The sequence below is a fragment of the Pan troglodytes genome, chromosome 6 (assembly GCF_028858775.2).
Source record: "Pan troglodytes isolate AG18354 chromosome 6, NHGRI_mPanTro3-v2.0_pri, whole genome shotgun sequence".
NCBI classification, from domain to species: domain Eukaryota; kingdom Metazoa; phylum Chordata; class Mammalia; order Primates; family Hominidae; genus Pan; species Pan troglodytes.
The window spans coordinates 148,244,976-148,270,266 of record NC_072404.2 but is presented as its reverse complement, the minus strand read 5'-3'; the positions used below and the strand labels follow the sequence as shown (position 1 = coordinate 148,270,266).

At 37.4% G+C, this 25,291-nt stretch overlaps 1 protein-coding gene across 2 annotated transcripts in view; it reads left to right on the top strand.

Moving 5' to 3' along the window:
• The window catches only part of CHCHD3 (coiled-coil-helix-coiled-coil-helix domain containing 3), a 298,494-nt gene that overhangs the window by 188,029 nt on the left and 85,174 nt on the right, over positions 1 to 25,291 (top strand). Inside the window, exons 5-6 of one of the 2 annotated variants that reach the window (XM_001136966.6) lie at positions 8,922 to 8,936; positions 10,164 to 10,247. In XM_001136966.6, the coding sequence (XP_001136966.1) occupies positions 8,922 to 8,936; positions 10,164 to 10,247 (99 nt within the window). The remainder of the gene's footprint in view (positions 1 to 8,921; positions 8,937 to 10,163; positions 10,248 to 25,291) is intronic. The other variant, XM_001137124.6, reaches the window with a different exon arrangement.

Sequence of the window (25,291 nt, the reverse complement as noted above, 5' to 3'; positions counted from 1 at the left end):
AGGCTTTTTGTATTTGATCTCAAACAACCAACAATCCTCTTGTAGTAGTCTGTTCTTATACTGCTAATAAAGACATACCTGAGACTGGGTAATTTATGAAGAAAAAGAGGTTTAATGAACTCACAGTTCCACATAGCTGGGGAGACCTCACAATCATGGCGGAAGGCAAAGGAAGAGCAATGTCACTTCTTACATAGTGGCAGGCAAAGAGAGCTTGTGCAGAGGAATTCCCCTTTATAAAACAATCATATCTCATGAGACTTATTCACTGTCATGAGGACAGCACAGGAAAAACCTTCCCCCATTATTCAGTTACTTCCCACTGGGTCCCCTGCATGACACGTGGGAATTAGGGGAGCTACAATTCAAGATGAGATTTAGGTGGGGACACAGCCAAACCATATCACCTCTTAAACCTGTGGTTTTCCACAGAAGGCGATTTTGCCTCCTAGGCAACATTTCGCAATGTCTGGAGACATTTTGCTTGTCACAACTCAGAGTAGGGGGTAGTGCTGCTGGGCTGTACGGATTAGAGGCCACGAGTACTGCTAAACATTCTACAGTATGTAAGACCTGTCTCCATAACAAAGAATTATCTGGTCCAAATTGTTGATAGTGCCAAGGATGAGAATCTTTGTCTTAAACACATGGCTGGATACAGAGCTTTTTAGGGATCAATTCTGAGGTACCACTCCTACAGTAAAAGCTAGAGGCCTCATTGGATTTCTTTAACCTGTTCATGCAGCATATGTAGGAGTGTCTTTATAATATGGCAGCTAATTCTGATATCTTTGTGAGAGCTCTCATTTTACTGATAAGAACTCATATCTAACATTTATCATGCTGGTTAATGGACCATTTTCACCAATAAAATCCCATTTCCAGCAGTCATTTTGCTAATTAGCAAAACATCACTGTTGATTAAGACATGGATGACTGAAGCCCTTCTAGTAGCCTCCTACTTTTCGAGCTTCTAATAAGAATACTTGCTGATTGCTCCTGGATTGTGCATTCCTGAGTAACATGCTGGCAGCACCTAATTCAGAGCTTACATAATAATGTACATACATGATAATGTACACATAAAATCACACTGTATATCATGTGGTAGTTTGAACTAAATCATAGACATTAGGACAGATTTCCTTCCCAGAAGCTGTACCTACTTACTTCGTACAAACTCTTGCCCTCAGTGCAGTTCATTTGATTCAGCTACTGTGTACTGAGTGTTTCCTTGTGGAAAGTACAGATCTAGCTTGAGCCAAAGATACAGACAGAGAGGAGGAAAGCCCTTCTCTTGTCTCAGAGAGTTTACAGTTAAGGAGAGGAGTAGTGGGTAAGTAAGCATGTATCATACAAGGTAAAAGCAAAAACAAGTGCCATAGGAAACATATTGAAAGGTTTTATTAGCTGCAAAAGTAGGAGAAGCAGCTAGGGTATGACTTGGCAAAGACTCTGGAAGTAATATCCAAGAGTGGTTTGGAACATGGGTGCAGGGCTGAGTCAGTGCATGGTGATGTGGTGATTCCGAAGAGTTGACATGGGCACCCAAGTCTTCTGTCTCCTCACTGAGTTTCTTACTGTGTCATAGTGCTAATAACTTCCAAATTATGAAATAAAACTAGAAAACTGGAGGAGTAAATGTATAGTTTACAATTGTTCCCTCTCTCTCAAGCTATAGAAGAAAGTTTATAAAATTGGTTGTAATTTCATCCAGCACTGCATTTTGCTTCTTTTGTTAAGCACTATGATATACATAAAAGTTATGAGAGAACTTCTGGGATAATTTAAAGCAAAACACCACCAGATCACTTTCTATTCAAAATTTGTGTACTCCAACAACCTCCTCTCTTTATTCAATGTTGGCTTTACTTTTTAATTTCAAAAATCATTCATTTTTGGCTCTGCATTCTTATTTAAGAGAATAGCAGATATACTTTTGCATTAGTCCATTTTCACACTGCTATAAAGAAATACCCGAGACTGGGTAGTTTATAAAGGAAAGAGGTTTAATTGACTCACAATTTCACATGGCTGAGGAGGCCTCAGGAACCTTACAATCATAGCAGAAGGCAAAGGGGAAGCAGGCACCTTTTTTACAAGGTGGCAGGAGAAAGAGCCTGTGAAAGAGAAACCTTCAGACACTTACAGAACCATCAGATCTCATGAGAGCTTGCTCTTGATCACTGGAACTGCTCGTGGGAAACTGCCCCCCATGATCCAACCACTTCCCACCAGGTCTGTCCCTTGACATGTGGAGATTATGGAGATTACAGTTTGAGATGAAATTTGGGTAGGGACACAGAGCCAAACCATGTCATTCCACCCTGGCCCCTGCCAAATATAAGATTCTTTTTACATTTCAAAATTAATCAGGACTTCCTCACAGTCCCCCAGAGTCTTAACTCATTCCAGCATTAACCCAAAAGTCCAAATCCAAAGTCTCATTTGAGACAAGGAAAGTCCCTTCTATGTAGGAGCCTGTAAAATCAAAAGTAAGTAAGTTACTTCCAAGATAAAGTGGGGGTACTGGCATTGGGTAAGCGCTCTCATTCCAAATAGGAGAAATTGGCCAAAATAAGGAGGCTACAGGCCCCACGCAAGTCTGAAATCCAGCAGGGCAGTCATGAAGTCTTAAAGCTCTAAAATAATCTCCTTTGACTCCATGTCTCATGTCTAGTTCACCCTCATGCAAGAGGTGGGCTCCCATGGCCTTAGATAGCTTCGCCCCTGTGTTTTTGCAGGGTACTGCCCCCATGCTGCTCTCATGGGCTGGCATTGAGTGCCTGTGACGTTTCCAGGTGCACTGTGCAAGCTGTCAGTGGATCTACCATTCTGGGGTCTAGAGGACAGTGGCCCTCTTCTCACAGGTCCACTAGGCAGTGCCCCAGTAGGGACTCTGCGTGGGGGCTCCAACCCCGCATTTCCCTTCTGCATTGCCCTAGCAGAGGTTCTTCATGAGGGTTTTGCCCCTGCAGCAGACTTCTGCCTGGATATCCAGGCTTTTCCATACATCCTCTGAAATCTAGGTGGAGGTTCCCAAACCTCAGTTCTTGACTTCTGTGCACCTACAGGCCCAACATCACATGAAAGCTGCTAAGGCTTGGGGCTTGCACCCTCTGAAGCAATGGCCTGAGCTATACCTTGGCCTCTTTTAGCCACGGCTAGAGCTGGAGCTGCTGGGACTCAGGGCACCAAGTCCTGAGGCTGCACACAGCAGCAGTGCCCTGGGTCTGGTCCAGGCAACCGTTTTTCCTTCCTAGGCCTCTGGACCTACGATGGGAGGGGCTTCTGTGAAGGCCTCTGACATGCCCTGGAGACATTTTCCCCATTGTCTTGGTGATTAACATTCAGCTCCTTGTTAATCTTACAAATCTTTGCAGCTGGCTTGAATTTCTCCCCAGAAAAATAGGTTTTTCTTTTCTACCACATGGTCAGGCTGCCAATTTTCCAAACTTTTATGCCCTGCTTCCCTTTTAAACATAAGTTCCAATTTCACATCATCTCTCTCAAGTTCAAAGTTTCACAGTTCTCTAGGGTAGGGGCAAAATGCCACCAGTGTCTTTGCTAAAGCATAGCAAGTGTCACCTTTGCTCCAGTTCCCAGTAAGTTCCTCATATCTATCTTGAGACCACCTCAGCCTGGACTTCATTGTCCATATCACTATCAGCATTTTGGTCAAAACCGTTCAACAAGTCTCTCAGAAGTTCCAAACTTTCCCATATCTTCCTTTCGTCTTCTGAGATCTCCAAATTGTCCCAACGTCTGTCCATTACCCAGTTCCAAACTTGCTTCCACGTTTTCTGTATCTTTATAGCAGTGCCCCACTACCTTGGTACCAGTTAACTGTATTATTTCATTTTCACACTGCTATAAAGATACTACCCAAGAGTAGTTAATTTATAAAGGAAAGAGATTTAATTAACTCACAGTTACGCTTCCTGGGAAGGCCTCAGGAAACTTAGAATCATGGTGGAAGGCAAAGGGAAAGCAGGAACCTTCTTCACACGGCAAGCCAGAGAGTGAAAGAGCATGTGAAGGAGGAACCGTCAAATGCTTATAAAACCATCAGATCTTGTGAGCACCCACTCACTATCACAAGAATAGCAGGGGGAACCTCCCCCATTATCCATTCACCTCCCATCTGGTCCATCCCTCAACATGTGGGGATTATGGGGATTACAGTTCAAGATAAGATTTGGGTGCAGACACAGAGCCAAACCATATCATACCCCAGGGTGGCAAAGGACATGATCAGTTGGCTGTTTTCAGTATGTTATTAGTATGAAAAAACTTAAAATGTCGATCAGGGCTCTTGAAACTCTGAGAAGGGGAAGACAAAACAAGCACCAAAACCAGCTGCCTTGATCTAATCCTGGGTGCTTGGGTTTGAGTCCCAGACTTCAGATTAGGAAGTCTATTGGAAGAATGGGCTTTTGTATTTCATCTCTCTGGTCTATGTTCACCTTATATTAGGTGTTATAGCGTTAGTGGACATCAGTGCAGTTTAACATTTCCAGCTGGGATCTGCTTATAGCTGATGTTTATGCCTCCAAATAGTCATTGAAAAGTATGATAATAGGTTGGACATCATTTAAGTTCACCTAGGTGAGTTACCCTACTGAAGGTCACCCTCTGATATGGTTTGGAAAACAGTGCTGGAAGTATAATACTTTGTGTATTAATGCCACTTGGTAAAGACTCAGTGAACCCTATGTAATTTCTCCTAACAAAAGCCTAGAATTCAATTAATTGAATACATGGCTACTTTAATTATTCTGTTAACAGCTAATTGATATTCACAGTGATCATGTTTTACAGCTTCTAAATGCAATATTACCTTACAAGTTTATGGTTCGGCCTCCTTTGATATTTCAGTTCTTTTTCTGTTTTATGTCAGCATATAATTTTATTAGGTTCGTATATATTGCACCTCATATGTAGTTTTGACAAGAAATAAAGCTCTTTTTCCTACTCTTATTTGCTCATCTGCCTATGTGAGTTGTAAAACAGATTTTGCCTACCATAGGTTATCCATATTATAGTGAAAGATTAGTCTTTCTCAGTTCTTTATATGTATGCTTCAGATTGTTAAAAGATTTAGAATGAAAGGATATATGGTTACAGGGATGTCCTGTTTATATTGTTAAGAGAGTTGTTGCCTTTTCTAAATCCTAGTAATCTCTGGCTTCATAGTCTTATCTCATGGAAAGTTGAGTAGGTACCTGCTTTGTTTTTTACCCTGAGCTATTAAAAATTGAATACTGACATTTCAAGGAACTTTGTCATTTAAAATATACAAGCTTTGCCCATAGCACAGAACCTTGCCTTAAAATGCCTTGTGCTTGATATACAAAGTAACAGTACATTATCTGTGCTAAGTGATTGTGTTGTCACCGAGTTCCCAATGCCATGCAGTTGGTGCCACACCTGAGTCCCCAGGAGCAACCAGGGCTAAAAGGGCGTAGTAATGCCGAAAAGTGTGTGCTATGAAGATTTAGCCTGGACTATTCATGGGAAGGTAAAGTTTCTATCAGCACAGTATGTTATATTCATAATCCCAGTTTTCTCTTGTGTAAACTTTATTATACCCTTTGTTGTAGAGCCCCTTCAAGTCTATTCTGAAAAGAGACAAGTCTTTAAGGAAGTAAACATATGTACTTCACTTTTAATCTAGCTATCAACACCAAGTTAAGACATCAAAATGTTCGTGTTGGGTTCCTTAAACTTGATTTCCATATTTTCTTTGTTTCTCTTGAATTATAGGATATTCTAGTTTTCCATAATGATCCACTTAAGTACATTGTGTCACATTTTCCAGCCCAGTTACGTTATCCCGAATCTGGCAAGATCTGAAAACTATTCAATACATATTTCTTCTAGGAATAGCAAATAGTAGATGGGGAAAAATGTTTTATATTATTTTTTCCCAAGATATGGTTCTGTATCAATAAATAATGTTGTAGTCCTCTTTGTTTTTATTTGTTCATTTACAGTGATTCTCTGTTAGAGAGCTCTACGGAGTTTCATTTCCTTGCAGTAGGTTTACTACCTTTTTAAAGTTGAATGTGACTCTCCATCCTCAGCAGCTATTAGCTTAGTCAATGTATTCTAGGCTTATTTAAGTTTCAGGATTCATATCGTGTGACTTTTCCTCCTAGCATCATATTAACTGTTTCAAAGCAATGTGCTATTAAAGTGTTGTGGCCATGTTTCTTACTTTGTTATTCTTCCCAGTGGATCTCAAACTATTGATTCTGTTTGCAATCCAGGGAAAGATGTGTGCTGCTGGCCTATAACTTGGTGGTGTTGGGTCTTAGGAAATATTGCCCTCTTTGGTCTTTAGTGTACACATCTGAGCTTTGGACATGTTATTTTAAACTTTTTCAAGGATCATATCTTAGAAAAGTGAGTGAGCATATATCTGTACATCCCTTATTTAGGTTGTAATCAGCTCTTCAAAATTAAATTTGTTGATTGATGCGGTGTCCTCAGCAGGCTCAAGTGTTGAATTCTCTTAGTGTTTTCTAAATAATGATAATGGAATATCCATTATGATTTTTTTGCATTTAAAAAAATCTCACTATGTGAACAAAGGGAACATTACCTAGTATGAGTGTTTTAATAGCCAGGGTAGATAATGCCATACATTGAATGGGGGAGAAAACCAGGTGCTGATACATTCAGGATTTAGTAGGTAATACAATTTCCATGCTATCTATAACTGTTCAAGTTGTTAAATTTTTTGAATTGTTAATATAATTATTTAATAGTTCACTCTTTTAGATGCCCTCAGTGCTACATTTCCGTCTCATAGTCAAGTGTAAACATATGGAATATTGATGTTTAAAAGATTTTTTCTGATCACAGAAGTACTAACTGTTCATTATAGGAAATAAGAAACAGTCCAAATAATATATCCCACTACATATATCATAACTACTATAACATCTTACCATACTTTACACTTTTTTCCATGTCCATATAAACAAGTACTCAACCTTCTCTGTCCCTCCCTTCTGCTCCTCCCTCCCCCATTTCTCATGCAAGATTAGGAGCTTAGGGCACATGCTATTTTATGACGTGTTTTTTTCTCACTTAATATTTTGAGTTTTAAAAAATTAATTTTCTGTTACGATATCAGCTTTCAAGGACTCTTACTGTTTGATTATATGGCTGGATCAAAATCTTTATAATCAATATCCTATTGTCAGATTATATCTTATTTACCCAAACATCTATTGTTCACTCTTAGTTGTTGCTTTAAATAATGCTGGTTGCATTTTCTTAGGTGTAAATACTCTTATATTTTAATATTTGCTAGGATTGAATGCCTGGAAGTGAAATTGGCCACATAAGAAGATTAATGATAATAATGACTTATACACACATTCACACATTTATAGTTATTATTATAAATTTTAGTATACTTAATTTATATTCATTTTTAAAATTTATGTAGTTAAATTCATTCTTTCTGATATACAGTTCTATGAGTTTTGACAAGTGCATGTAATTATATAACCACCACCACAATCAAGAAACATATTCATTTGCTCACCTTAAAAAATTTCTTCCTTTTGCCCCTTGACTATAAAGTATGTTTCTTTTTAATTCTGAACATATAAAGCAGCAAAAATAAGAAAATAGATACCGCCCATAAGTCTACCAGTCTGCTGTAACCTCTGTTGACATTTTGTAAAATATCCTTCTGGTTTTTTTGTTTGTTTTTGTTTTTTTATTTTTGTTTTTTCTCTTCATCTTCCCTACAAAAAAAGAGGTTATACTGCCTTTTAGTTTATATAGCTTTTTTCTTTTTTCTTTTTTAAGTGGTATACTTTGAGTACATATTTCATTTAGCCATTGGATTGGTTTGTTTTTATTTCTCTGCAATTCTAAACAACCTTGTAATGAAGTTTAAACAACCCTATAATGAATTTCTTTGCATATAGTACTTAAGTACCATAAGTAGAGTTTTTAGATCTGGTACATACGTACATTTTAAAGACTTGTTAATTTTATCCAGTTGATTTATAAAATGGGTATACCAATTTATATTCTGACCAGCAGTGTATAGGAGAGCCTATTTTCTTATATCCTTGCCAATATTGAGTATTTTTATTTTACATTTTTGTTAATTGGTAGATGAATAATGACACCATATTACCTTAATTGGTATTATCTGATTTGATGTGGGGTTGGGTTTTTTTCATGTGTTTATTATTTGTATTTTTCGTGTGTTGATTTCTAGTTTATATTATTTGTGTATATTTCTTTTGTTGTTTTTTGGTGGGGAGAGGAGTGGGGGATGAGGCTTCTTTTTTCAGTGCTCTATATGTTAATAACATTAACTCTCCCAGTTACATGTTGGGATTTCTTTTCCTGTTTTTGTTACTTGCTTCTTCTTTTGATTTTATAATGCTTTTGTTTTATGGAGTTTCTTATGAGTCTATTCTTTTTCATTTTCTTTATTTATATTTTGGGTTTTTATGTTGAATTTAGAGAGGTCTTTTCTCTTTAGATTATGTAGTCATGTATATTAAATTTGAAATTCATTTACTTTTTGTTTCATATTCTTAACAGTCTAATAAAATTTTTACTATGTTGTACCAGGGAGCCATAGATTATATACTTGTATATGAATGTACTTTAATCTAATCTTAACATTGTATTTGTTTTTATTTATTCATATGCTTCCAAGCAGCATGTACTTTTCATTGAAATCTTCTATTCAAACTGTAACAGCATAGTGACATTAAAATGTGTCTCAAGTTAAGCATTTCCTTTTTATTTTTTCTCCATTACCTTCTTTGGCTTGCATTTTAAATATTATCCATCAGATTTTGTGTGTGTGTGAAATTAGGAAAAAACAGTACTTACGTTGTTAAATAACTGTTTATTTTATTTTTAACATGCTGCAGGATATTGAAGACAAAGTAAGTAGCAAAACAATAACCTATAAATGTGCAAGTAGTTCACCTAAACTAAGCAGATAGTTGAGTAGACAGGCACGTTGACATCTGAAACAGACAATACTTGATCATTTAGCAAAAGAATTTTGGTGAAAGAGCACAAGGATGGGAATGCCTAAATATATACTTGTTAATGGATGGCTGGATGCATACAATTAAAAAAAGTATACACTTTACATATTAAAAGTAATATATATACTTTGTTTATTAAAAGATACACACAAAAATATATATATCTATATATAGTGTGTGTGTATATATATGTATATATACACACATATATACATATATACACATATATATACACACACACACTTTCTTATAAGTTGTAGTCAGGCATATATTCAGCATTCACTGAGCAAAAAATATGTTGAAAACAAAATCTCACTCAGAGTGATATAGGAAAGTCTCATCCCTCAGAGATAAAGGCCAATTAAACATAATATTCAAGATACCAACATTAGTTTAAGAAATGCATTTTTTTTTACAAATCTTGAAAAATATCCGTAAGTAGCCATCTTCATCATTTTTTAAAGAACCAAAAATATTATACTTGTTTTGATTTTATTTTAAAAAATCTTGTAAATTGAAAGTACAATAACTAAAGCTTTTAAAATTACTTTTAAATATGGTTATTTATTATGATTATTTTGAATTATTGAAATAAACAATTATGGTAGTTTTTGTTTCCACTCTTCCATAACAATTAATTCTTTACATAAAGGGAAATAGAACAATGTATGTATTTATTTGCAGGTAATTAACTGTTCTTAAACACAAGATTTATGTACAAAATGTTATTTAGGCATTACTTTTTTGTTCAAAAAAGAGCCATGTATCTTATGCCCAGGATAAAATTAAAGTTTCGTTGTACAAAATATTAATCCTTGAAATTACTCTTTGATAGGGAAGTTAAATAAGAGTCTGTTATGTGCTGTATTCTGACGTTTCCAAATATATTTGGACAAAATAGGACACAGCTGTTACAGTGGAAAAAAAAATACAATGCGGACTTCTTCTTTACATTTAAATACAGCAATCATCATCTTAATGTTTTTCTATGGCAGAGACCTAATAGATTGCAAAAATCTTCAGATTTGTATTCTTATTTCTAATGCAATTTATTCTTGACTTTTGCTTTGCTGTTGCTGCTTTTTCTTGATATAGTATATTCCTCATTTCTTTTTTTAGGCTAGGCAGCTGGAAGAGAAAGACCGAGTGCTAAAGAAGCAGGATGCATTCTACAAAGAACAGCTGGCTAGACTGGAGGAGAGGGTATGACTATTTTTTATCATTGATTCTATTACCACATCTGCTGTTTTCTTGTATATTTATTTAAAAATTAATAAATTAGAACTTCAACTGCTTTTCCTGGTTGTAAAGTGGCCAGGAAGTGAAGAAGCAAAGCAGGTAGTTAGTTCATCCTCTGTAACAATGTCATTTTTTCTTTGGTCACTTTGGAATGGTTGCGTTGTTTGTTCACTGATGCGTTTTACCACTTGGGACCTACCGCAAATACTTTTCTTATATGTTTAGAATCTACATAGCCTCCAGGTCAGACAGTACACTGCTACTCTTATCTCTCCCAGACATTGACTAAACTTTAGTACACTCTTAAAAATGGTAGTGTTTTAAAGGATATATTTATCTTCTTTTATCTTTTCTTTTTTTGCTTTTTTCTTTTTGAAATGGAATCTCACTCTGTCGCCCAGACTGGAGTCTAGTGGCGTGATCTTGGTTCACTGCAACCTCCACCTACCAGGTTCAAGCGATTCTTATGCCTTAGCCTCCTGAGTAGCTGGAATTACAGGCATGCACCACCATGCCTGGCTGATTTTTGTATTTTTATTAGAGATAGGGTTTCACCATGTTGGCCATGCTGGTCTTGAGCTGGCCATGCTGGTCTTGAGCTCCTGGCCTCAAGTCATCTGCCTCCCTCAGCCTCCCAAAGTGCTAGCATTACAGGCATGAGCCACTGCAACTGGCAGGATATATCTTCTTTCTGAAAATTCAGTTTCACTGCATTTGTAGTTTAGAAATGAATGTCTCCTTCAGGAGAGGTAGATAGGAGCTGAATAGCAGAAGTTAAACATGAGTTAGGAGAAGGAAAAGAGATACGGCGTCAAGTCAGCATGGGTCTAGAATTGGACAGAGATGGACAAAAGAAGGCAGTGAGTTTAAGAATGAGAGTTTGAGCACCTTATCAGTGCCCTTTTCAATAAAGTAGATTGGTTATCTAGATTAATTTCATACATAGACCATGAGGTTGCAGAGTGAGCTCTCTCTCTTTTGAATGAAACCCTCCAAATTTTATTTGTTGAAAATGTTATTTGATAAGAAAATAGGAAAAAATAAGAAATACACTATTAACCCTCACTCAGTACAGTTATGTATATGTTAAACATGTTTGCTGTCTCCATATGTTACCGAACTGAGTACCTCTTGAATGTAGGGAGCATTTTCTCATTCATTTAGCAGATATTTACTTAAGCACCCTGGTCTTGTGCCAGCAGCTATGTACTAGTGAAGAAAATGAGGTAAACATCTGTCTTCATGGAGCTTAAATTCAATTAAAACCAGAATACATATTGTATGGCAGGTTATGATAATTTCGGGAGGAATAAAATGGGAAAAGAGAGTCCCAGGGCTGGGGTTTAGGCATGGAGTTGGGTAGAGAGGGAAGAACTCTCTGTTGAGGTGACATTTGGGAAGAGGCCTATGGTAATAGGGAAGCAAGCCATTGCCAAAACCGTGAAGCAGGCGTGAACTTGGCATGTTTGGGAAGGCTGGGGGGTTTGGGAGCAGATGAGCCCTCTGGCTGCTGTGTTGGGCAAGAGTTGAAGCAACAGAGAATTAGTAAGAAATTATGGCAGTAATTCGGAAAAGGGATGACTGGTGTGGGTCTGAGTGCCGACAGGGGAAGTAATGAAATGTGGTTCGGTATTTTAAAGGTAGAGCTGACCAGATTTGCTGATGGCTTTGAACATGAGTGAAGAAAGAATAAACTCTAGGTTTATGGCTTTTATAACCAGAAGGTTTTTCCACAGGTGAAGATTCTTAAGATATGGATTGGGATGTTGGTGGTGGAGGAAATCAGGAGTTTGATTGTGGATATGTTAAGCTCAGGACACTTAAGACATTGAAGTAGAGATGTTGAATAGGCATAAAGTGAAATGGTTTAGAGAATGTCAGTAATTTTTCCTGTAAAGGGCCGGATAGTAAATATTTTAGGCTTTGCACACCACATTTGGTTTCTGTGCAGCTCCCCACCTCTGCCTTTGTAATGTGGAATCAGAGAAAGCCAACTGTAAATGAATGAGTGTGGCTCTGTTCTAATTGAAAGACCCTGAAGTATGAAGCTCATATAGTTTTCACACATCACAAAATTTTGCTTAAATTTTTTTCCAACCACTTAAAAATGTAAAACCAAAAACAGGTACTGGGCCTGATTTGGCTCCCTCGTTGTAGTGGGCAGAACTCTGATTTAGAGCACAAGGCTCTGATGTCAGATGCCTTGGATTCAAATTTCTGACCTGGCATTTCCCTGCTGTGTAATGTGGAGCATCTTATTTTTCCTCTCAGTTGTTTCATATATTAAGTGATGATTTAATAGTACTTACCTCACTTGTTAAATGAGCTAATACTCATAAAGCACCTGTAATAGTATGTAGCACAGAGTAACCATTCACCCACTAATTGTTTTACTTCTATACCTAGAGCATTGTACATGGCTTAGAGTTTGTATTAGTCTGTTTTCTCACTGCTATAATGAGCTGCTTGAGACTGGGTAATTTATGAAGGGAAGAAGTTTAATTGACCCACAGTTCTCCATGGCTAGGGAGGCCTCAGGAAACTTACAAGTACGGCAGAAGGTGAAAGGGAAGCAGGCACCTTTTTCACACGGTGGCAGGAGAGAGAGAGCGTGCAGGGGAAACTACTTTTAAACCATCAGATCTGAGAACTCTCTCACTTATCAGAAGAACAGCCTGGGGAAACCACACCCATGATCCAGTTACCTCCCACCAGGTCCCTCCCTCAACATGTGGGTATCACAATGCAAGATGAGATTTGGGTGCAGACACGGAGCCAAACCATATCAGAGTTAGTAAATGTTAAATGAGTGAAAGTGAAAGTTTTTGAGGTGATATACTTGGCACCTGCTTTTCCTCACCCAATGACAGTTTTCTTTGTCATCAGGTTTTACTATGTTAGGTACCTTATAAACTTGCCTTTAATTATTGTCAGGTTCAAGAAAAGGCACTGAAAAATATTCTCCCATTTCTCATAGACTCACCAATTTGATTGGTACAAACGTCTGAGAAGATTTGTTTCTGGCAGATTGAACTTATCTGCTCAACAACTGCTCAACAAATAAACTGTTAGGCTTTTTGGCACCAAGTAGAACAAGTGGTAGAAGATTAGATAGACACGATATGATAAGATCAAATTATTGTGAATATATATATATATATAGAATATATTGTTTTCCTTTTTGAAGATCAGCCTGGGAAGTGGTCATCCTACAGTTGAAACTGAAATCTGAGAAGCACCAGTGAGCTTAGAAAGCTAAGGTGGAATATATACACTGCTGTTACTTAATACTCGATAACTCCACATTAAGTAAAAGAAAGAATGTTAGACAAGGAGTCAGAAGGTATGCTTTTGTCATCTGGCTGTTCGGCAATTCACCTAATCCCTTGTGGTGTCTGGTTCTTTATCTGCAAAATGGGGATATACTCTGTTCCTTGCTCATCTTCATGGTGATTGGGGGTAGATCAGATGAGTGTGTAAAAGCCCCTTGAAAGCTGGAAAGAGCTTAACAAATATCAGCTGTTGCCATGAAAGAATATTTGCTTACTTTCCATTGTGTATAAGATAACGATAATCATAGAATTAATATTATTCAACTTCCTTGTGTCTTTTGCACATTTCTGTACAGTCCTGTTTTTGTTACTGTCATTCTCAAAGTACTCAAGTTGAATTTTGTCACTTTGGATTTCTTCCAGGAATATGTGAGAGACATTTAGGTCTCTAATGATGAAGTATTTTCTAGGCGTAATGCAAACGATTGTAAAGAGATTTTCTTTTGTATTGTGATGGCAGTGAGAATTACAATGTCTAACTATTTCTATTAGGAATTCTGCACACACTTTTGTATTAGACAGTGTAAAAATGCTGAATCCATTAATTCGTATTGTAAGAAATGATTCTAATATTAATATAACTTGCAGAATCATCTAACTTACTAGGAAATCCAGGTTGCCTGTGGTTTAAAAAGTGGACATAAGCACATATCTTTTCCTCTTTTAACTAAATGAAGTGATGAAACTATAAAGTAGATACCAGATGGTGTATCACTAATGGAGAGGGATGTGGCATCAACGAGTCTTTTACAGAATCATTCTGAGGGAGATTCCTGAGATAACCTTACCATCTGCGCATCAACTAGATTAACACAGCAATTGTACACGTTATCACTTTTTGATGACTTGAACTATTCATTTATATTGGCTTGATGCAGATTTCTTTTGAGAGTATGAATCAAAGTGCACTGAACATGTGAAGTACATTTAGTTCTGTAATACAGCTTGATTTGCCTCTTGGATCTATTTGAATAAACTGCTTGTTAATTAGATAATTCCCATGTGTGAATGGAACTCCCTCTACCCAGGTATTTATATTGGCCACTCCACCCAGGAGTCTGAGATAATTTTCTTCTTTCACTAACTTGTTAGGAGTAATAAGTGTAATTTAACTGGACACTGATTTCACCCTTTTTAGAATGAGTTTTCAAAAGCAGCAACACTTTACTGAGAGAGAAGGTCAAAGCCATTTGAAAAGATTTTTTAAGTCCTTATTTCATACTCAAATGTTGCTAAGTTATCAATGGCATCTCTGTGAACATTAGAGATATCACATTTAGGCGTCTTGCCTAATTGAAAGATACTTAGAGAGTATTAATTCCTGATTATTGGTATAAGAGACATAGATAGTATTAATTCCTGGTTGGTGATTTCATGAGAGGAAGTTGAGAACAGCTTTCAAAGAGAAGGTTCTTAAGTGTTTCTACGAAGTAGTCTCCAAGTCTCGCAGGGAATTCTGTTTTTTTTGTTTTCCCAACTTTATTTTTGTTTGTTGTATAATTGACAAATATGTCCATAATGCTTTATACCTCTTTATGATAGCCACATTTTGTTTATAATACTTGTGATTAGTTATGTGTGTTTATCTTGTACACTCCTGAGGACACAGAGCTAATTTTCATATTTCTGTATTTTCTATTTTTTTCTTTTGTTTTTGAGGTTCCATAACTTGCATATTTCTGTATTTTCTACAAATAGCACAGTGAATGAATCCTAGATTTTCTAAGCTTATACTATGAAGTTATGTTTATGCAATTAGTATATAGTTTTAAAATACACACAAATGTTTAATATCTTTTTCACTAGCCATTTAAATTCATAATTTAATTCTATCCTGGGAGAAAGTCAAGTTTAACTTTGAATATTTTGTTATTGTTTATAGCATCCTTATTAACATGCTGATGATAACATTTACTGAGCATTTACATTGTGATTGGCACTTTGCATGGATTGTCTCATTTTATACTTACCAACAACCCTGTGTGGCTGTGCGCCCTATTGTTTAGGTGAAGGCTTAAAGTAATTCATCTAAGAACATACAGCCAAAATATGATAGATCTGGATTTGAGCCAGGTTCCATGCTTAAGCATTTAGCTGCTGTCTAGTACCAACTTGAAGATGTTCATTCTGTATGTAAATCCTGCTGATTGTAGCATTAGTTCTTTGGGTGGTAAGTTAGCTCTTACCAGCTTCTAATACAACTTTTTGGGTCCTGATGTTATGATTTGATTAATGCTACCTCATAACCTAAAAGTGTTAAGCATTCAAAAATGCATAATTTTCTCCCAGAATTTGACATTTCCTGGGAAAATTTGACCAAAAAAGAATGAGTAAGGTCTTATTACCTAGCGATTACAGCATGATACCCCTAAGAGTTATTTTAATATATAGTTGTGCTTCTTTCACGTTGAAATAAGAAATTTATAGTCATTAAAGCAGCTTAAAAATTTCTTCTTGAGGTCTTCATTCACTTGCTCATACTTTGATAATACTGCCTTCCATCTTTTCATCTCTTTCCATCTTCTGGAAAGAAAGCAAACCTTTCTTTTTTTTTTTTTTTTTTTTTTTTACTTTTGACAAAGTGTTCTGATAGTTATTTCATCAGAGTCTGGATCGTTGTGTGTTCTTCAGGAAAATGTGTATTTTTCAGGAGTCTGTTGGTCCTGTGGGAGGGAAGCGAGGGGTAGGACCGTGGTTATCGTGTCATAGAGGGCAGAAGCCACAGTCTCCCATGGGTCTTCCAGGATGAAGGGCCTTGTCTCCCCAGGACATGTTGAAGACTTGAGCTCTTTGATAATGTGTTTTGCATGTATAACTTCTCCATTATGAATTTGAATTGATTTGCTCTATGGCATCCACTTTGCTCTTGGCTTTCCTAAGAATGATGGGGTTTGGCTCAGCATGAAGCCCTCTTGGCTTGAGGAGCTGAGGGAAATCAGAAAATTTAGTTAGGTATAATACAATGTTGAGTAACCCAGTGATGTGGCATGCATTTGTTCTTTGAGAACTCCTCCCTACACCTCCCCCCACTGCATTTACAATTTATTTGCATTCTTAAATATGAAGATATGTTTGTAAGATGGGCCACTTAAAATATTATTCTATGTGCTGTATGTAAAAAATGGAAGACTAATTTTATTAGGTTAGTTTTCCATGGCATATAATCAAATAGATGCCTCCTTGTCTATAAACATATTACCTAGTATTCATCATGTGCTTACTATATTGAAGATCTGCTAAGTGTATACCATCCTTCAAAATTCTTTCCCATGTCAGGATCTTTGCCTTTGTTGTTCCCTGGGATGCTGTTTCCCACCTCTGAATAGCTGTCTCTGACTCCCTTACAAGTTTTAGGCTTTCCTAATGACTATCAGAAACTAGACTTCTGAACCCTGTCTCTGTCATATCAACCTATTTATTTGTTTGAAAGCACTCTTCCAGATCTATAATTAGTTTATTCATTATTTGTTAACTTGTTCATGACTGCCTTCCCAGTCATCCAGTAGAAGTTCCACGAAGGCAGAAACTTTGTCTTAGACACGCCTGAATCCCTTATCTGGTGAATCATAAATGCCAGTGTGGCATGGATTGCTTTCAGTTTTCAGACACCTCTGGATTTCAGCAGCAATTTGCATACAGACTGCAGGAAATCTCACAGAATTAAAAGGGAGAGAGAATTAGATAAGCTGGGCAAAAGAGAATAATACAAAGAGAATGGTGAAAAATAAATTGCCATTAAGAAGAAAAGTATATTACTAGTTTGTCACCTGTGGAGAGAGTTGCTAATTAAATTCTAAGGTCATGCTTACATCAAATGAGCAATTTTTAAAAGTCTCTCACTTATGGCAGATGACATGTCTTTTATTGCATCATAAAGTGTTGGGCTCATCTGTATGATTAATTGGCTTTTGATTGTGTGACTTCTTCTTTCTCAATTAGTACCTTTGCTTCTGTGCTCCTCTGTGTGAAGCTTGGGGAAAAAATAATGCCAACAATGATAATAATGAGAAATGACAACAGAACAGGTTATTGTCAGCCCAGAGTGCTTCTTATGGGAAGAAATTATGTATTTTTACTACCAGGTGAAGTCTGTCATTGTAAAATATTTCAGTGAGTGAAGCTGGATCAACCTTTTCAAGGGATTAATGCAGGATGGATTCACAATTAGACTACTGACATCTGAGATACTAAAATATAAACAGTCGTTTTTTGGAGATGGGGAGATAACTTAAACTTGGTTTATGGGATTAAGAAACCATTTGATATTCCCCCCTGCGACGTGCTTTCTAAACAGTTGCCAATGATTTTAGGTGATGTGGTTAACTCATTTTGGCCCTGCGATGTGACAGAGTAAATTTAACATGATAGTTAAAAATGTAACTTCCTGGTAGATGTGCCTACGTGGGTTATACTAGTTTGCACTTGTCAACCTAGAGAGATAGACTATTCCTTTGACACTGGGAAATTTTGTACTGGCTTCTTCATTCATGTGGAGATCAGGGCAGATTCCCTGTGGTTTCTATAGTTACCGAGAGCTACACAAACAGAGATGAGGTTCTGTAGTCCACAGGTTTGGATGTTGAAGTTAATAGAAGCCTACACCACTTTTAATTGTAATGTCACAAGCAACAGGGGTTTTATTAAAGTGGCTTGGATTGTGTACATTGAGTTACTCTCAATTTTTTTTATCATCAACAAGTAATGATAGTTTAAGTAAATGCACTTAGATGTTAATTGTTCTGTAGAAAAATGAATAAGGCCCGGTATCAGCATATCTTTTGTTAACATAATTGACACATTTATAACTTAGGTGCAAAGATGGAACCATTTTACAATCTACCTGCTTTCCTAAAGGAAGTTTATTATTGCAGATATTCCAAAAGTAGCAAGCAAGATTTTTTTTTTCCCTAGTTTGTGCTCTGGGGAAAAATATCAATACAGTATAGTAGGATATGGGGGTCTTATCCTTAATTCATTATTCAACAAATCCTCAAAATGCGTTGGCTTTTCTGTTAACCTCTCTGAAATTTCGAATGGGAAATGTGGTTTAGGTAACCTTGAGCTGCTTTTCAAATCTGGCTTTAGGGATATGAGACTTATTTTTTTCTAGGGTGAGCTGTTAAAAGTGCACCCAGGTAAAATGATCCCTTTAACTGGAGTCAGTTTTTCTATGTCTAACTTTAGAGGAAAGATTTGCAAATCATGGGATCAGCACTTAATTTGGGGCTCTATTTACCATGTAGGCTGTCAAGAAGTATTAACCTTAAGGTAAGATGAGAACATGGAGTACAAAGCTGTGAGTTGATGGCATACAGTACAGCGGTATTAAATAGCATTATCCATCCTGCTTGCTACAGTAAATAGGATTTCACTATTATGATGTGTCAGGGCTTTCAGTAAAATCAAATTTACAAGACACTAAACTGCCATCCTGTCTGCTGAGCAGCTTTATTCTGGGATCTTGCTTTCATATTAATCCTGTTGGTAGGAAATACTTGTACCAATTGTGCATGGAAATTATAATTTAATGATCTCTTCCTTTTCTTTATTCAGAGCTTAGAATGGACTACTGTGCTTTGCAGTGATAGCCCCAGGGCTCTGAGAAAGAGAAAATATACAGTTCAGCTTTAAAGCCCAGTATTGCTTTTTTGTGAGTGCTTGTAATGATCATAAGTGCTGAGATGCCAACAATATGGGTTGCATACTTTCTCAACTCTTCACATTTCCTTTACCTTTTGAAAGGCTACACAATAAAATAATTAGATTCTGTTTACCCTGATGGTTTTAAAAAATGATATGCCACTTGAATGTGTAAAGACAGGGTAAGAAATAAAGCATTGTGAAATCAAGGGAAAATTAATTCCACTTTTAAAGATTCTTTACATTTTAGGAAGGCTCAGCAGGCTGTTTTATTTGAAAAACAATTATTTACTCACTTTACTTTCTTTGAGCTCCTTTCTTGCTATTGATAAGAATATTACAGCCAGGAAATCATTATGTTTCCTGCGTATGAGATTGAAATTGGCTAAATCCTTTGAATTTTCTTCACATCCAATTTCAAAGTTAGTGATTGTTTTGCTTCTTGACATCTTGCTTATTTATAAATTTCAAATGTACTTCATTTAGGCAGACCAGCCAATGCGTATTTTCCTATTTCACTGACTGAAAAATTAAAGTACATGAATATTAAATTTTTTAAAGGAAATTGCAGTGCTTCTGCTAGAAAGTGCTCTTCAATCCCAGTTTTATGTTCAGACCATGAGACAGCTGTGCGTCTGTAAGGATTACGTTTCAACACATTAGCTTCAGTTAAAAAGATATATTTGGTCATTAAAACATTTGCAAATAATATTAGCTCATAACATCATCAAATAGAAGTGCCCACATCTGAATTTGGCATATAAAGCAAGTTTGCACAGTAAGGTTGGCATTTAATGAAGGGAACCTAAATCCAATTTGTCCGTGTAGACTAAGATAGGATTTTAACTTTGGTCATTCTTATCAGAATTTTGGGGACTAGAGGGAGTCCTTGGCATTCACCACTCATTCAAAAACACATTTATTAATCTCCTACAGTGAGCCAGGCTCTATTCAAAGATATAATGATGAATACAAATGGCACAAAAGCCCATTGGTATCTGGCACGGAGCTTTCAGTTGACACAGTGGCGCAATGGGCCCATGGAGGCTGTGTGTTTTGTGAAGAACACTACCTTTTTACTACCTTTGTCCCTTCAAGAGCTAAAGATCATGAGATTTGGGGGGAAAGTTAGTAGGTTAGAGAGATCCATCAGGTTAAATTATCAGATGAACACTCCAATACATTGGTTGCCTCAAGTAGTTCTTTCTGAAAATAAACATTAAATAGGTAAGTTCCTTTGAAGACCGGAACTCATTCCCCTTTGATCACTGTGATAGTGCCTGGCACATAATAAGCCTTGGATAAATTTTTTTTAAAATTAATGTGTTCGTCCAGGAATGGGGTGGGTTCCATGGCCAAATAATTTTGAGGAATGTTAGGTTTCACGAAGCTGAACAGATTTCTTTTCTACAGGCCTTCTCAGAAGTTACGTACACTTAGAGCCTCCAGGATGAGGATGCTGCATGATGTGTTTCAGCATTATACCCAAAACATGGAATTGTTCTGAGATGTATCTGTGAATTTATCCCAGTATATCACCTGAGATTTCTGTGCCCTGAATAATGCTAGTACCTACATTTTTTTTAGTCCTTCTTAGCTTGCATCCTAGGATGTAAAAGTAGAGTAGCCGTAGAATTTCACTGTTGGAATTCCTAATCTGAAGGCTTCTGAGGACCTGAAAGCACCCTGGGATTGCCGCCCTTTGCACCATGTTCCAAAAGCATAGGTCAATGAGAAGAGGCTGTCTCAGGGTCCTAAGGGTGCGGTGCTCTGGGATAGGGTGTTCTTTCTCTCTGAATTCTCTTCCTAATCCTCACCCTTTCCAAGAGTCTTTGAGAAAACTGTAGCCCAAGGTATCTAATTTTTGTGTTTAGGTGTCCATTGATTCAAGCTTGCATTATTCCAACCTCCTCAGAATTGGGAGCAATGGGTAGTGGGGTTTCTCCTTGATCTTCCCATGTCAAGATTCAGCACCATGCCCATTAACCCAAGAGTTGTACATACTTGCCTGAAGAACCAGGCGCAGGTTTCAGTAGAATGCCACCAATGGAAAGTCTGAACCAGAATATTCTTCCCTTTTATGAAATGAAGTAGGAAGGTAATTAAATTGGATAAATTACTCCTGTGGATCTTTACAAATCTTCCCGCAAGTGTTGCCAAGATATGGTGCTGAAGGAGCAAGTGAAAGAGATATCAACATCTTCTGTTCCATCAGGGCCTCAAGGTTTCTGTGACCCTCTAGAAAGAATCTATAGGACTTGCTATTCTTTTGTGAGGAAGCAGTAAGGTTTACTTACATAGGGTAGAAAGTGCGCCTTTGTATCTGGAGAATAAGTTTGATCATGGTCAGTAATCACATGCTCTGTAATTTAATTTGTCTTCGTAAAACGTTTAGAACTGGAGTTCAGAGAGAATGGCATGATCACCACACTGTTCCCTTGTGACTTGTAGTGTTTGTATAAACTCTATAAAAGCAGGGACCTTGTCTGTTCCCTGCTGTATCCCTATTACCTAGACCAGTACTTGGCACTTAGCAGGTGCTTGTTAAATATTTGTCAAATGAATGATGAAGGCATTTTCAGCGAGTCAAAAATGTCCACGTAGCCTAGAGATGCATCTTCCAGGTTGCTTAGTGGGCAGCTCGTCTCAAGTTAGACCTTATTCTGCAGGTTTTCTGAAATTTAGGTAAGGGTCCTTTTGCTCCAGTCATGCTAACTTCTGCTATTAATGCAACAACATACCTTATTTATGTAAAATTAAACATCAGTGTAATTACTACTCCTCAAGCAAACTTTTGAAATAAATTAAATTATTTGTCTAAGTGATGTTCTTATCCATTACTTTTACATGACTGGGGAGAAGGTGAATAATGATGATGATGATGATGATGATGATATCAATTTTATCCACAATCTTTAACCTAAATAGAATGCCCAACTTCATATATTATCCCAAAACCTGGTTTTGAGTGACAGAGTGCCCCTGGGTACTATGCATTGTGTACATCCTTGTTCCAAGATTGTTGGGAAAGAAATAGTAATATCAGTGTCAGTACCATCAACGTCATCATTAAAACATCCACCATCGGCACCCGCCTGTAGTCCCAGCTATTCGAGAGGCTGAGGCAGGAGAATCACTTGAACCTGGGAGGCAGAGGTTGCAGGGAGCCGAGATTGTGCCACTGCACTCCAGCCTGGGTGACACAGCGAGACTCCATCTCAAAAAAAAAAAAAAAAAATTTACCATGAATTGAGGGATTATTATAAGCTAGGCAGTGCTTGAAATTAGTTAACATAATACTGTATTCTATCCCTAGAACAAACCATTAGGGGAAGGTATTTCTTTGCCAGGCAACCAATTGATTTGTTGAGTCTGAAAGACATTGAGTAACTTGACCTGGGATTCTTAGCTGGTGCACCCAGGCCTCTGTCTTCCTCCTCACCAATGGCCTCTCCCTCTGTGTCACCAGTGGTGGACTATTAAATTTTCACTTTCAGTCTCATATGATTCCACTCCCCTTTTCATCCTCCCCCTCTTCATTTTTATTTATTTATTTAATTTTTGAGACAGAATCTCTCTCTGTCGCCCAGGCTGGAGTGCAGTGGTGCGATCTCGGCTCACTGCAACCTCCATCTCCTGAGTTCAGGATTCTGCTGCCTCAGCCTCCCGAGTAGCTGGGATTACAAGCATGCACCACCACGACTGGCTAATTTGTAGAGATGGGGTTTCACCATGTCGGCCCGGCTGATGTTGAGCTGACCTCAAGTGATCTACCTGCCTCGGCCTCCCTAAGTGCTGAGATTACAGGCATAAGCCACCGAGTCCGGCCCTCCCCCTCTTTAAAAAGATTTTTGGTGGAGGTGGGCCTGACATTTTTTGTTTAGAACCACTAGAGTCAAGTAACAGATTCTCAACTGAGTTTCCCTCAGCAACATTCCTACTTGGTTTTCTTCCATAAGCTAAGCGCCCATTGTTTTATTTAATAGTGAATCTTGTTTAAAGAGAAGTTGAACCAGCTTTATTACAGGGCATGATTAGATACAGTTAATTAGTACGGCTATAGTGTATAGGCTAAATTGATAGGAAAGGTGCTGAAAGTAAGGAAATTGTAAAGGATCTGTGAACTGGGTCTTATTCCTCTGAGGGGATGCAGAGAAAAGAAGCTGGCCCTGTACTGTGGGGAAATATAACCAGAAATTGAAGTCACAAGCGAAGCCAAATCAGCCCAGGTAAAGGTGATGACACTTTCTGTGATGGCAACTAGTAGCTCTTAAGTAGCCTTGAACCATGGTGTCCACAGCAGCCCAGCACGCTTAGCTTGCTATGCGGATTGTACCTGTGGAATCCTGGGGCACAACTTCCTGCAAGTTTAGGTTTAGTCACACAAGTTTACTGTCACTTTCCATTCTAAGACTGAGTGTGCACTTGTTTCAACTCTCTCGTTTCAGGTCAGAGATGTTTCTCCTATCCTAGAACTATTTGAACTTCAACTTCCCCAGGCTCTGCCTCAAAATTAACTTTAGTAATTAATGACCTTCAGTACATGTACCACTCAGTTAACTACCCTCAAGCCAGCCCTACTTTTAACCTTCCTCGATGGCAGATTCTTGTCCATCTCCTGCCACAGCATTCCTTCCTAGGAGATCTCCATGCTTGCGTTCTCTCTGCAGATTGCTCTGCCTGTGTTGGGCATCCCCTTATTTTTACTTTTTTTCCCCCAACTTTATTTTTGTTTGTTTTGTATAATTGACAAATACATCCATAATGCTTTATACCTCTCTTGATTATAGTCACATTTTGTTTATAATACTTGTGATGAGTTGTAGGTGATGAGGGGATGTTGAGCATCTACTGTGTGTGCAGATATTATGCATGGTAGGTACCTGTGAGACACAGTCACTGAAGCAGACACAGTTTACCTGTAACATCTCATCACTCCTCCTTGCTTGTTACTTCCTAATATTAGAATTTCTAGAACTTAATCATAGTGTAGTTTCCACCTTGCCTTCATGGACGATCTGTGATGTGACGTGGGCAGCGGAAATAGAAGTGAGAACGGAGTAGCACTGACTGAGGGGTTGTCTCCTTGGGCAAGCAGTCCACGTGTTGAGAAGATTTGTCTGCTTATCTGTTTATCCTCATTATCATTAAAATGAAAATGTAACTAGAACTACAACGAGCACTTCTGTAGCTCAAGAAAAATAACCCATAATAAATTGTGAACTGTCTATTCTCTCATGGTGTAGTTACTCTAAATTGTGGAAATTTGGCAGACGTCCCTAGAACTATTTGTTAAAATTCAATAGTATGTAATTAAAGACAGAGACTGCCATTTTGCTGTTGGGTACATTAAAAAATTATATTATGTATCATTTGGATTTGACCCTGAACTCATTTCCCAAAAGATTAATGCCAGAAAGACAAAAGTATATTTTAGTCTAAATAGAGGCTCAAGTTATATAAAGTAACTAAATTTATGGAAATATCAGTTAGACTCTAGCTATTTAAGAGTAATTATGCAAAAGATAGTTTTGAACGAATATTCCTCTAGAAATAGCCAAATGGACACTGTAATTATGATGAAATTCTGTGCTTCAAGTCTTGCCAGACAATAAAACAAGACTGCTGATATTTTAAGCCTATATCATTGAAACTAATATTGATACAACAACCTGGATAATATGTCAGTGAAATGGAATATTTTATAGATACACAAAAGTATACTGCTCCTTGAAACGTTAGCATTCATCTAGTATAAAATTACACTTTTTTCAAGCAATGAAACAGAAACCTAGAGGCTTGAAAATTGTTTTTACGTAGTTGGGAAAGGGAATGGTGGCACTATTTACCTAGTTATGATTATCTCATCAGATGAGTTCTAGGCAAGTGAGTGGGTGTTTGTCTGTTTAGGTTCCTGCAATTGATTTGTGTTGGGGTGGCCCTCCCAAATATAGACAAGTGGATATGGATTCATATATTAGACCTCCTAGTTATTGGCTATTTATTCTTAGATAAATCATGTAACCTGTTTGACCC